The sequence below is a fragment of the Montipora foliosa genome, chromosome 14, assembly GCF_036669935.1.
Source record: "Montipora foliosa isolate CH-2021 chromosome 14, ASM3666993v2, whole genome shotgun sequence".
NCBI classification, from domain to species: domain Eukaryota; kingdom Metazoa; phylum Cnidaria; class Anthozoa; order Scleractinia; family Acroporidae; genus Montipora; species Montipora foliosa.
This window is the reverse complement of record NC_090882.1, coordinates 9115465-9130086: the sequence shown is the minus strand read 5'-3', so window position 1 is coordinate 9130086 and position 14622 is coordinate 9115465. Positions and strand designations below refer to the sequence as shown.

Here is a 14622-nt window from a genome sequence, read left to right as displayed (position 1 = left end):
CTAAATTTTCATCATTGATATAATTTAGTTTGTTTTGTACTACTTATATTTATATTTATCTTGATGTTTCTTTCCCTTAGTTATATTTACATTTTTTTTCTTTTAATTTTATCTTGGAGGGCTTATCTATAGGTGGTTTTTACACCTGTTTAGCCTTTCCTCAACCTTGTTGAAAGTCTAATAAATAAATAAATAAATAAATAAATAAATAAATAAATTATTACACACACAGTAATGTCCAGGGGCCAGTTGCTCGAAGCCTGGTTAGCACTAACCATTGGTTAAGAGGTGTCAAACCCTATGGGTTTCTATGGTATTTAATGCTGGCTAGTGCTAACCATTGGTTAAGAGATGTCAAAGCCAATAGGTTCCTATGGTATTTAACGCTGGTTTGCACTAACCATACTTTGAGCAACATGGGTCAGAAATGCACCTAATATTAGATGCACACTCAATTTTGACATCCAACAGGAAGTGTCTCTTTAAGTCTAAGCCTTTGCTAACCTATTTCCAACAATAAGGTAAGGGGAAATGTTAGCGTTATTTTTAGCTTAGTGTAACTGCAGATGTTTATCTTTACTTGATGAGCAGCATTTGTTAATTTTCTGTATTCTGAGGCACGAGTGATGTCGAAGTTGTGGAGAGGAGCTTCGTGACAGTGATTGGGGATATGGCTTTTGAGTGGGCTAAAGGGTTCTGCATTGATGAGTACATAACTTATGGCAGGAAGGGGTGGGTGCTATCTATCCCAATGCTGTTGCATGCACAACTTCTCCCCAGTAAGTATAGGTAATCACATGATTTCGAGTGCAATAATTTGGAATAAAAAAGCACAAGTCAATTTTTTCAAAGACGACCAAAACTGCATGAGCCCATGGAGCGAGTGCAATTTGTCGTCTTTGAAAAAATTCACAAGTGCTTATTTATTCCAAATTGCACAAGAAAAATCATGTGATTACATAATAATGTACATGAAAAAAATTTGAGATGGTGAAGCAGAAGAAACGCACGCGTATCATGCAATCAGGGAAAATTGCGGCATCCAGGGCACGTGCTTGATTTGAAAACAAAACATTTGATTGGTTCTGACCAAACCCTATTGTTTATTAGCCAATCATAATCCAGAATTTCGATGTGTAATTTACAGTGGTATTACACTATTTTTGCACTTCGTTACACTTGAACTGCACTGCTCTCAGACAATCAGAATCGAGTAATTTTTGCATGTATATTATACTGGTAATCATTTTACCCACCACAAATGGATGAAAAGTTGAGTGAACTAATTGGAGTGCATGAGCTGGAATTCGAACTCAGAGTGCTGAAATGCAGTCAGCGAACAATATCCACTACACTACATGCGCTCCAATTGATGAGTAAAATCATCTGGCATTAGAAGCAAGTAAGTATGTGGCAAATATGGATTAATTTTATGTCAATCAACTTAACAGGCAGTCAATTCCATGAATTGTTGCTGTCTTCAGAAATAGTGCTTGAAATTTATTTTATATGTAGACAAAAAGCTGTTAAATCAGAGTTGGAATCTGGATGGAGGTTCTCCTGTAATTTTGCTTGCTCTGAATAAGCAACTGTTAACCAATCAGGATCAAATACCTGTACTCGTGCCCTCTTGATTATCAAAAGTGCCCTTGTGATTAAGGAAAAAATAAAAAAAATAAACAATAATAATATCATTAAATATATTATTATTGTTAAACCAAAAGCCAGTATCTGTGGCTATTGTGAATTGTCAAATAAATAACGACTGTTCATTTGTTTGCCTGCACAAGATTAGGGCATCTACATGTATATGTTCTGGTATTGAAGAGACAAAAGTTAAGAGCTTATGATGTGACCCAGTCCCAGAAGGAAATACAAGTCTCTTTTCTTTTTTCCAAACAAGAACTCATTACAGCAAATTTTCAAATAAGTTTATTAAACCCTGCTGTAAAACACAGCAGATCATGTTTAATATCAGCTCTTGTCTTCTCCTTGGCTAACGTATTGTGACAAACTTGCAGACAAGTTTGATTGGCTTTGTCCAAGAAGAGTAGTTAGTCTTCTAGAAGGTTCTGATAAGATTTGAAGTAACTGTCCTTGGAGCTCTATTAACGATGGAAGCGTGGAATAATCCACAACAGAATTTCTTGATAACAACTGATCGTCAATTTTTCCCCCTAGCAATTCCACTTTTGGTTGTTTTTTAATTGCTGACAGCAAGGGCTTTACTTTGGCTTCCTTGGAAAATGTAACGAAGGTTGGAGCTAAAAACAATGGAGTTACTTCATGGTATTTTGTGTCTTCTAGAGCCTTGGTTGTTACTCGGTTTGGGAACATCTTAACAGTTATGTCATCCTTCTTGAGGGTGAATCGCAATTCTTCCCATTCTTTGGTATCCATGTCACCAAATTGGAAAACAAGAACCATATCATTGGACTCAAACACATCCCTGACCTGATCGGCTATCATTAGTTTTCTAGCACTTGGCTGCGGAGAGAAAAATTCAACCTGTCAGCTTTGATCTCCTTTGACAGATGAAAAGTCCTTTTGTGTGATTTCAGTTGTATTACCAATAACAGTAAAGAAAAACAAGGAACAGGGTAAAACTTATTTTTGGACGTTTCAGTATCAGCAACTTTACCCTGTGAGCAGTTGTGGTTCTTATACTATTTGTTACGCGTATTATCAATACGTATAGCCAAATGACAAACTGCCCTCTGTAAACAAAAATTGGTTTTATCAACGGAGTTGATAATGTAAATTGGCCACCATACAGAGATTCTAAAAGCTGACGTTTTGAGCGTTAGCCCTTCGTCAGAGCGAATCGACGAAGGGCTAACGCTCGAAAAGTCAGCTTTTAGAATCTCTGTACGGTGGCCAATTTACATTGTCAACTCCGTTGATAAAACCAAATTTTTGTATACTACTTCCCCACCGACGCAGCACCACATTTTCTTCAGAAACTACCCCTTCATTCATTTGCCCTCTGTAAAACTCACCTAAATGATGCTACTCGGGCCACAAATAACTCTATACCCTCCAAAAGTAATGTCATTGTCCTATTTACATAACATGTATCAGGCAGACAGAACTAATCTACTTCTGAATGTGCAGCGCAGGCAGCAATCATTGCAAGTACTTATTGTCGATGACGTATACAATCCAGAACGAGGGATGAAGGATGGATACTCTTTCTTCAAAAAAGAAGGCTGACAAGGTGCCGAAAAAATATGAACCCTTAGCAGGTGGTACAAAACACAGGTCACAATTCACAGCTCCTTGTTTTACCAATACAGAAAGAATCCTAAACATTCATTTTTATGCATAATTTTATTGCACGTGTTTTCAACCAACCTTCACTTCCCTGCGTTTATTTCTTCCAGATTTACAACTCGCCGCCATCTTGGAGATATTCCGCGCAAATTCAAACCTTCTATTGAAAACTGCAATGGGAAACATCAAAAATTTAGTTTTAACTACGAGTCCAGCCAGCGCCATTTTGAATCCTTGCAGGGCGAATGCAAAAGACTGGGAAAGAAATAATATCAACCCGACCCCAGACCGACGCATTTACTTCACCAAAAATGGCCGATATTATCAACAGTTGTCGTTGATTTTTGTCGTTATTCTCATTGAAGACAACACACTTTGTAGACTCTCGTTTAGCTATGCGTTCAATGGGTTCTTAACTGCGAACATAAAGGAAACATCCCAGCTTAAATCTGGTGTAAGGCTGCTGTTTTGAAGAATCGAACAGCTGTTGTTTTTATGGATCTTGAAACGGTCAAGGAAGTTTTAGAGGTGAGGGAAAAGCCAAATATTTAACAATTATTCGCCGAAAGCGAAGTGATTATCGGTGAATATTCACCGAGAAGAAGTCGAGGTGAATATTCACCGATAATCACGGAGCCTGAGGCGAATAATTGTTTTGGTATAAATACACAGGTGATTATTTCAAAAAAGAGAAAAAAAAACATTTCAACGCAAAATCATCTTCACTTACAGTGGCAAAACGACTACTGGCAGCCATTTTGTCCATCGAGGTGATTATCAGCTGATAATCTGAGATGGCGAGCCAGTGTGAGTGCGCGATTTTGTATAATCACCTGTGTATTTATACTAGAGAATTATAGTTACTAAAATGATGTGATTAGGCTAAACTAAAGAATTCAGGGCCACATCTAGAGACTCTACTTAAGAACCAGGGTGAGAGGTAGGGGGTAGGGGGTGGGAGGTAGGGGTAGGGGGTGGGAGGTAGGGGGTGGGAGGTAAAGGGTAGAGGGTGGGGTAGGGGGTAGGGGGTGAAGGGTTCTATAGCTGAAACAACCCAAACCTTTATAAAAATGCTAACCATAGGCCTAAACACTATAAGTACGTGTAGATAATTACTGGGCCTAAGGTTACCATTTTTGTGAAGGTTTGGGTTGTTTCAGCTACGGTATCCTTCACCCCATACCCCTCACCCCCTAACCCCACCCCCCGGAACAGTCATGCCGGAAATTATATTATCGTCACCATCATCATCATTATCATTACCACCTCACTGTCTGCATACCCATGGCATTGCAGTACTTTACAGACATCATTGAGTGGAGGCCAGACACAAGCAGTATGTAGTGAATTGAAAAGGCTTGGGTCTAGGTCACTGGATTGTGGACTCACCTGTCATTTGCAACAACACAACCTTTATCAAGACTCCATAATTACAATTCTCACCAGAAGTTTACTTAGTAATATGTAGTCCACAAGTTGTTGCATGCCAAGAAATTCACAAGACATGCACCTCGTGCAATGTGCTAACAAAGGCGTTAGCAGAAATGTAGGACTAGTAGTGGGATACGTACCTACAATCATTTAGGTATAACAATAGTAAATTATTTTTATCACTCATGTATATTTGTTTGCATGCATTTTTCAGTCGTATCGTAAATCTGAATCACCATCAAACATACAGAAGTTGAAAAATGATAAAAACCTGGTGAATGGAATAATTAAGAACTTACCAGAGCACTATGCAGATCAGGTAAGTGAGAAACATGTGAAGTGTAAAGCCCCCAAAACAAAAGTGTTTGGTTATGTTTTTCTAGTTGGATTGCACAGAAACATACCATATAATTATTATGTACATACACATGTACATGTATGTATTAATGAAAGACCTTCAAACCTTATTTTCTTGAAAGTGTTCTTTTTTTTATTTACATGCATGGCACCCCTTTTTGATCCATTTTACAAAATAACTGATTTAGAGAAAACTTAGGTTAATTAGAAGGTACCGAAAACTCAGTTTTGGAAGAAGAGAGTTAATATAACCGGCAATAATGCTTCTACATTTAGAGAGGTTGGCTCATTGCATTTTAAAATGCAGGAATTGTCCAATTCACAGAAACAATTTTTTTATTTTACTTGATATTATCAGAATGATACAAAGAGAACTAAAACATTTTTGAATGCACAAGTGCCCCTGAAGGTCTTCAATTCAATTGAACTTGTATTAATTGTTCTAGGGTCAAAATAATTTTGTGATTGCTTAATGTATTTGCATTGTGCTATGATTGCATATTTGCATCATGATAAATGTACATGTTTACAACAGTTACAGTACTTATTTCTTGCTGCAGGCAACATAATTTCTACATGTATGTATTTGTTTTTATTGTTAGACTACCCTGGTGAAAATCTTTGAAGGATCTTTGAAGATCCTTAAAGACTCCTCAAAGATCTTTTTGAGGATCTTTCTAAGGATCTTTTTCCGAATCCTCAAGGATCCTACCTAGGATCCTTGAAGATCCTTAAAGATCTTAGCTTTTCTTGCCAAGATCCTCAAAGATCCTTGCCAAGATCTTCAAGGATCCTTGAGGATCTTCGAAGATCCTGTCCAAGATCCTTGAGGATCTTCGAAAATCCTGTCCAAGATCCTTGAGGATCTTCGAAGATCCTGTCCAAGATCCTTGAGGATCTTCAAAGATCCTGTGCAAGACCCTCAAGGATTTTTAAAGATCCTGACCAAGATCTTTGAAGATCATCAAAGATCCTTGGGGATCTTCAAAATCCATATCCAAGATCCTTGAGGATCTTCAAAGATCTGGTGCAAGATCCTTGAGGATCTTCAAAAACCCTTGCCAAGATCCTGTGCAAGATCCTTGAGGATGTTGATGTTTAAATATCATTTAGGACTTTACAGGAACCTAGCAGAGATTCATCATCATATTTCCCCCTGGGCACATGTCTGGCCTTGGGGCGCTCCTGGTGGGGTTAGATTTGTATCCACCAGTTGCATCAGATCTGTTTTTGTTATCACAGCTCTTCTCACTTGAGCCCTGTCCACACCTAGAAGATTATTAATTTTATTGTCCACCTTCTCACCCAGAATTGCACTTATTGGACTCCAGTTTGATGTACAAAATTATTTTATTTAAAAACCTGGAAAAAGGAGCTTTCTTTCTGTAGAAGACAAACTTCAATACATAAAATGCTTCTTTTGTCTGAAAACTATGTTATAATGCTAAGTATGATTCAGGGCTCGAAATTAACAATTTTAGGAAGGCGCCAATTGGCGACTGATCCAAAAATTTTGGTCGCCAGATCTTAACTTTTAGTCGCCATTTTTTTCACTGATATTTTTTTCTTCATTTTTCTGATGATCATGTACACATGCAATCTTCTTCATAGTCCTAAGTTTAGGTACACTTAAGCTTCTAAGACTGAGATACTAAAACTTAAAAGGGAGCCAGGGCTCGTAAAACATATCATTACGCATTACGAGGTAAATAATCAATGTGAAAGCAGCTTTAGTCACGTTTCCTGTGCTTCCTCCGCTTTTGTTAAGTTTTCATGTAACATCGAGTCTATATATAGCTTACATAAATAGACGAACCTGAACATAAACAATCACCAGTTTTCCATATTTTCAGCGCTAAAAAGCCAAGGCTTCGTTGTGAACTTCACGCTTCAATGATTGCACATGTTATTTAGTGCGCCCGCAATACCAGCTGCTGAATCAAACATGGCGCTCGATTATGAAACATGGAGATCGAAGAGCCAGAAGAGTCGTGGGTTTGTTTTGTTATTTCTGTGCGCATAAATCATGCATTTTATCCAAAACTACGGTTGATTTGCCTTTGAGGTTAAAAGGATGAAGGAAAAAGGTGAAGGTTACTCGCCCACTGGCGACTAGCTCTAAAAATCTAGTCGCCAACGCTTGATTTTTGGTCGCATTGGCGACCAATGAGTCGCAATGTCGAGCCCTGTGATTGAAGTAAAATAACAATGATGAACAAAGCTGCTGCCTAAGAAAATTTTAAAGGGGCCCTCAGAGCTAAACGCTGAGAACTTAGGAGCCCAACATATGAGGTGAAAGGTGTTGCTGTGAAAAATTAAGGAGCCCAGAGCTATTCTTTGGGAGCCCCAGGCTACCGGGCTCCTGTTAGGCAACAGCCTTGATGAATCATGGAAAATCAATATCCAACTTTATTTGCTAGCATTCTTTATTGAACTGAATAAAAAACAGCGACAAACTACAATTATCACTGCAGTAACATGCAAGTGAAGTTTGGTAAGGTTTATCACCTTGGCTTGTTATCAAAAAATGTCCACTAACTCCTGGGTCAAAGGGATGGGAAGAATACAATAAAAATCTAACAAACCTGAACAAATGATGCATTGACTATTGTTTTTCAGACTTGATGTGGATCAAGTTGCCTTTGACAACATTATTTTAACATGAAACTCTGTGACAACTCTGCTCACATCTTATTCAACTGAGATGATAGTAGCTTTTGGAGTTATTTGGTCACATGGTTATCCATTAATTAGAAGTTTAGCTGCATACAGTAAACCAATTTCTTAAAATTTCCTTTAATATGACTTGAATGTATATAAATAATCATAGACACATTATTAAGTAGTCATTAATATCGAGGATACAGCTAAGAATATTCAAACTTTTTTCACAAACAGCCATTTTTATTGACAAAATGTTTCTTAAAAATAAGACAAAAACCTTAAATTGTAGCATAGAAAAACAGCAAAAGAGAAACACCACAAAAAGAACCTACTCATCACTGCACTTGTAAGTACATCTGCACTACAACAATAATGTGTGATTTTACCTAACACAGTTGTATTTACTTTATTTTATCTATCTTTTTATTACTCATTTTTTTCGTTACTCAGTATTTGATGCTATTGCTGGCTGAGGCTGTATTTTTCGAACTTTTTCTGAATATTTCAAATGCAGTTACACATCCTGAAAGAACAACAAAACCATAAGGGCAAATTACTCATATTGATTATCATGAAGTCCACATGTACTAGCAAGTCATGCCCTGGAAGTGACAATAATAATGCGCATTACCTAACCTTTGAAAATTGCTATGAACCTCAGACATAGCATTTACAGAGAATCGAAGGAATCCTTTGCCAATCATATAATTTGCAACAACCACTCTTTTGATGTAAAACTTAAGTAATCTCGTTAAGATTCACCTATTTTTTTTACAGGATTATAGCAAGTAAGCCAAATTGTAATCCTTGCCTGCACATGTCAAATTTGGGACTTGAAGCTTGAAAAGTTCGAATTCTCAACAGACCAATTCGGCTAACTCAATGTTGCACCCATTTTAAATCTTTAATTTTGGGAATAAAACGTTTTCTTCTGGTATTTCCATATCATTTTAAATGTGAATGCTTCATTTTCATGCAAATTCAACACACAAAGAATCTTAAACCCGAGAGATTTGAATTGGGAACAACATAGACTTGCCACAAGTCGACCTTACGAGAATCCCAGGACAATACGGCATCAACTCAAATATTATCTGCTTATAATTAGCTCCTACCTTTGTACTTGGATTGCTGTACACATTTCCTCGTTTTGAATCAGTATTTATAGGGTAAAACAATCATGAATCATAAGATTTATGCTCGTTGATACAAACTTAAATAAAACCGCCGAACTGTAAGAGGAGCCATCGTTGGTGACTGCTGACCAAAAGTGAAACGGCTCACTAGTTTCCAGTCTTATCTCTTATCCAAGATGGCGGGAGGATTCATCTGTACTTTAAAGAATTACTGAAAAGTCATAGCAGACTCATCGAATTAACCGTTAGCGAAATGTGAAAATATACTGGTCGAGCCGGTTCGTCACTAGAGGCTCTAGATGTGGCCGTGAATTCTGTATTTTAGCCCTGGTCTTTTTGTAAATGCTAATTTATGTGCTGACACGAATTCTTTGATATTTCGAGAATAATTATACCGTTTCATATTGCTTCTGGCGCCGGCCTGCATCTCTTACGAGTTCATCAAACAAGGTAATCTGTTACTGATATTTCCGACAATCCATGGATTACATCAGAATAAAAGTTTTCTTTTTAATTCATTCGAGTACAGCGTGATTATTTTTATGTTCAAAGTTTGGTGCCTTGACCATGCTTGAGGGTATATGTACGTAATACCTCATAGGATCTTTAGGGATTTTATACACTTTTATACACACTCCTATAAAGGTCCTTACAAGATCCTTGAAGGAACTGTAAGAAATCTGTTAAAGATATTTTCAAGATCACTCTAAAGATCCTTTTTAGATCCTTGAAGGATCCTCATAGGATCTTTCAAGGATCCTACCAAAGACACTTTCAAGATCACTTTAAGGATCCTTTTAAGATCCGTGAAGGATCCTCATAGGATCTTTCAAGGATCCTAATAAAGGTCCTTTCAAGATCACTATAAGGATCCTTTTAAGATCCTTGAAGGATCCTCATAGGATCTTTCAAGGATCCTAAAAAAGATCCCCTCAAGATCACTTTAAGGATCCTTTTAAGATCCTTGAAGGATCCTCATAGGATCTTTAAGGATCCCGATAAAGATCTTTTCAAGATCCCTCTGAAGATCCTTTTAGGATCCTTAACGGATCCTCATTCAATCCTTGGGGATCTTTCGAGGATCCTTGTAAGGTTTCTTTCAAGATCACTGTAAGGATCCTTCAAAGATCCTCGAAAGATCCTAGTATGATCTTTAAGGATCTTGTCAAAGATTTTATTAAGAACCTTTCAAGGATCCTTTTAAGATCCTTGTAAGATCCTCAGTCACTCTTTGAGGATCTTTAAGGATCCTTTTGAGGATCTTTCCAAGATTTTGTGTGTGGATCTTGGTAAGATCTTTGCAAGATCCTGATAATTTCCTCAAGGGTTTTAAGGAAGTATCCCAAGAGTCCTCAATGTTAGAAAATCTTTGAAGATCCTTTAAAGATCCTTCAAGGATCCTGTGAAGATCTTCATCTTTAAAGATCTTTGTCAGGTCTTTGAAGATCTTTGAAGATCTTTCAAGATCCTTTAAGGATTTTCACCAGGGTACCTTAGTAGTTGAAACTTTTTCTTATTTTTTACTAATTTGTAAATATATAAATTTCATGCACAGCTGAGCAACCCAGTGTACAGTAAGCTGTTTGATTTGTTTTGTCATGGTGGAAAAGCAGGCCAGTTGTTTGTTCTTCAGTTTGTTCCTGTGCTGATATGGACTTACCTGTCTGCCACAACAAGAAAGGATGAACAGGTACATGTGAAGATCCTCAGGGCTAGTTTACAGTAACAACACCAGCTTACCGGTACTTGTCACCGCGCACCGGTGGCTCAGTTGGTTGAGCAGTCTTAAAATAACTGAGGAGAATGTGCTGCCTTTGTAATTACATCTGCAAATGGTTAGACTTTCAAGTCTTCTCAGATAAGGACTGTAAACCGGAGGTCCCATCTCATAACCCTTGTTGGAAATTAAATAACATGGGACGTTAAAGAACCCACTCATTTAATGTCCCACAGACTTTATGAACTAGGATTGTGAGAAGGCCTAATATGTTTTACAGTCTTAATGTGAGAAGACTTGAGAGCCTAACCATTTGCTTATGAAATTACAAAGCAGCCCTTTTTATCAATAATAATTGTATTATTGATAAAAAGCCCACCTTAGTAATTTTGTTTCCACATGGTTATTTCAAGGCCTTTATTGTTGGTTAGATGATCCAGGTTCCAACCCGCCACTTCCTGCTTAGTTATGTAGTGACATTTCCTCAAACAACTTAGCTAACCATTAGTGTTGGCAGAAATTAACTGGGCCCGGTTGTTCAAAAGCCGATCAATGCTAATCCCAGGTTAAAAATTAACCGAGGAGTTTACTTCTCTACTCCCAAATGTTGTTCAACAGTGCTACTCAGCAAAAGTTTACATTAGAAGAGGTCAATCTAGAAAAAGAAAAATAAGCGAAAGAAAAATTCATCAAAAAGTTGCAAACATGAAACAAAAGCTTAAGCTAATCCTGGATGAAGTTAATGGGCTTTTGAACAACTGGGCCCTGCAGAATGGTTTTGGCCGTATGTACCTAGGAAAACTCGTGAAAAAGCTTCAAGCAGGATTGAGAAGCAACATAGGCATTTTATTTTGAGTGAGTCTGTTACGTAACATTGAAAGTAATTTAAGAGGTCATTAATATCTTGGGAATCATAGTCTTTATGATAATAATTATTTTTACGTGTATGTATAACATAGAAATAAGATTCATAAATTATTTATGTATGTTATACAAAGTTACAGAATATAGTATTAAATTTACTGTTTTTACATTGTTGTATTTTAAAGGCTTATGGCAATCTTGAGGCTCTATTATTGGTGATTTATAATTCCGTAAGTACAGCTTTTGCAACTCCTGATTGTGTACATTGAACTTTCGTTTATACCCTATGTTGCACGGTGAAAGAGACATTGATATTTTGCTTTTCGTGTGGTCTTGAATCAAACACTAGTAGTATAGGAGTTGGGGGTATGAGATCATTTTGTAAAAATGCTCTCATCCCAACCCAACTCCATACTACTTTACATTTGACGGTTACATATTTTTGATTTCGTATTTTCGGTCTCATATTCTTGGAAATCTATATGTTTTATATTTCTGCGAATCTATGCCGTGGCGAGGCAGAATGGATCCAATGCAAAATTTATTTTGGAACTATATGTTTTTAACAAACCTAAAATAATATCTCATATAATAGTATAATGAGTTGCCAAGAACTGCATAAAGAACTTGTCAATATGGAAGAAGTGGTCTGTCCATTTTGTAATAAGCAAATCTCAAAACATACGAAAGAAATTGAGCAATGCTGCAGTCAACCTGATATAGTGAATGATAACAATATGCTAGTTTGTAAAAAATGTGGGACAGTTAATGGCTATAAACCACTTATAGAATTTGTTGATTTTCACTCAAATAAGCATAGATTCCATCGTAAAAGTGTTTACCAAAGAAAATATCATATAGAAAACATAATGAATAATATAGCTGTAAAAAATGGTTTCCAGATTTCTGTAAAAAATATGGATAAAATAATTCGAATTTTTGCGGCTATCGGGGAAGTTGTGAAAGATGTTAACATTGATAGAAAGCGTATGATTAACATAAATTTCATTTTAAAACAAATATTTAAAATGCTTGATCTTCCTTTTGAAAAGGTCAAGACGAGTAAATCCAAAAAGACACTTCAATCATATGAACGATATTGGAAAGACATCCTGTCATTGGCATCAGACCGAATTAATGAAATAGTTAAGGAATGAATTTGTCATTGTATTTAGCGTAGAACTTGTCAACACTAGGACAAACATCAGTTACAAAATCATCTACATTTTTTAATTCTGTGTGAAACGATGGTTGAAAATCACCGCTTCTCAACATGTCTTTTATTGAATTCAATAGATGTTGATAACTTTGGTATGCGTATGTGCAATTTTGTATTTTAAGATCCAGTGATTGGAAATCCATGTAAGACTTGATTAACAAAGCACAAGTGCTTATTGCTACTAGGGCTATACCGCCAGTTACAACAGCACTAATAATTCCGCCAGTACCGGTTAAAATGGAAACAGTATTTCCTAACAGTTTGAATTTTTTGAAGCGTTTAACAGCCTTTTTGTAAGCCCAACACTTTCTATGGTATGCCTTATAATAGCTTTTTAGTTCGTCGACCTGATCTTCTGAGAGTTTGTCTGAAATATGGTTCCAGCTGAATATTCTCTTTTTTCGATCTGCCATATATATGGTCTAGATTGTTAATCGTCTGCATAGACAATATAGTATACCACTGACTTGACCACAAAAAGGTGATCTTTTAATCAGTTTAGTTGTGTATTTTTCTGAAATAGCATAAGTGTAACCTCTACCGAGCTTATGGTGGTCATAAAACCTCCCGGAAGCATCATGTAATACACTATGTGAATTTAATATATCAATCCAACCGAAGATCTTTTCAAGTAACCATGTTAGACAGCCACTACCTGGTCCAAGAAGACCAATTTCACCATCATTGAGTTCAAGAATCTCATTCAGGGCTCGAAATTAACGAAAAAATCCAGTCGCAATTTTGCGACAAGATACGAAAATGTGGTTGCAATTTCGCAAATTTTAGTCGCAAAATCGCCGCGCTGCATTGTGTTGTCAGCGGTTTTGCAAAAAAATATGAGCCCGCAATACTTGTGTGTAAAGAAACCGCTACAAATGGCGAATGATCGAAGGAATGGAGCTGTTCACGTAACATCGCAGCTAAATTACTCTCTAATTACGCTATCTTCAGAGAAATTCACAGCGAGAAACAAAATAATTTTGTCATTTATTTATTTTAGCAAAAATAGCAGCAAAGTGGCAACTGCTAACCCTTTTGTTTCGAAAGAGCGAAGGTGACAACAAGTCGCAAATTTGCGACTTCTCCAGATATTTTAGTCGCAAAGGGAAAAATTTAGTCGCAAATGCGACTGTATTGGTCGCAATTTCGAGCCCTGTCATTCATAGACATGTCTCTTTTAAAATAGAAACAGTGCAGGTATTGATAAACAAGTGCTGATTTTAATATTTTGTCATTAATGCATGGATGTTTTTCTTTTGCTTCTTGAAAACTATATTCCACAAATCGTAATAAATTGTCGATATACATATATATTGAGTTATATATTTTGAAAATCCACATCACAAATCAAAATGATTTTGAATGAACCTGAACATATTTTTTAATTCATTATCAGACAGAGATTTGGCCCAAACAGCGAAAGCATATAAATCCATTTCACAGAAATTTATAGCAGTGCCATTATCATGAACCTGACATCCAATAAACATTTCTTGAGCTGAACCTGTAAGAGTAGCAGAAATTGTTTTTGTTTTAATCGGAGTCACTGTTGAAACACCTCTAAAAAGTTCCATATTTGTCTGATTAACACGGATCGTCCACACCTCGATATCACCAGAGAGACTCGTCAAAGAAGGCATATTAAGTCGGCCATTTGATGATGAACCAAAATCGATATAGACTGCACCATCTCCCCATGGTATATGCATACCGAATCTGACGGCTCCACGCCCCCATTGAAACTGTGATTGATTAGTTATCGCTTTTGTTTTGACAACCAGTATTACTGTACATTTGTTACCAGAACTACCCGCTATTTCAGAAACATCAAATGATTTTTTTTCCAAATAGTCATCACTACCATCAAAACGTACAAAAAACAGTTTTTTTGTTGAATCCCGTAGAAAAAGAGGCTTTTTTGAATTGGTTGATTGTGAAAAATCGATATTATTCACAGGATC

The 14622-nt window shown here is 36.6% G+C and overlaps 2 protein-coding genes across 2 annotated transcripts in view; one reads left to right on the top strand and one right to left on the bottom strand.

Annotated features, from left to right (window-relative positions):
- Nucleotides 1–1863: 1863 nt before the first annotated feature.
- On the bottom strand, nt 1864–3508 carry LOC137984885 (large ribosomal subunit protein uL10m-like). The gene is made up of 2 exons (XM_068832210.1): nt 3355–3508; nt 1864–2487 (listed from the first exon to the last, which is right to left on the bottom strand). Exons 1-2 carry the CDS (start codon nt 3496–3498, stop codon nt 1975–1977), a joined length of 657 nt encoding a protein of 218 aa, XP_068688311.1. The 5' UTR covers nt 3499–3508; the 3' UTR covers nt 1864–1974.
- A 66-nt stretch (nt 3509–3574) lies between these two features.
- Nucleotides 3575–14622, top strand: part of LOC137984831 (hyccin-like) — a 39710-nt gene continuing 28662 nt past the window's right edge. The window contains exons 1-4 of the mRNA XM_068832136.1: nt 3575–3801; nt 4919–5023; nt 10417–10551; nt 11628–11672. Coding sequence (XP_068688237.1) covers nt 3769–3801; nt 4919–5023; nt 10417–10551; nt 11628–11672 — 318 coding nt within the window. The 5' untranslated portion in view covers nt 3575–3768. The remainder of the gene's footprint in view (nt 3802–4918; nt 5024–10416; nt 10552–11627; nt 11673–14622) is intronic.

Excerpts from the sequence above, each read along its gene's own strand:
- LOC137984885 (XM_068832210.1), bottom strand. The coding sequence starts at position 3,498 with ATGGCGCTGGCTGGACTCGTAGTTAAAACTAAATTTTTGATGTTTCCC. Across the intron at positions 2,488-3,354 it reads ATAAACGCAGGGAAGTGAAG|CCAAGTGCTAGAAAACTAAT; the intron begins GTTGGTTGAAAA and ends TTCTCTCCGCAG.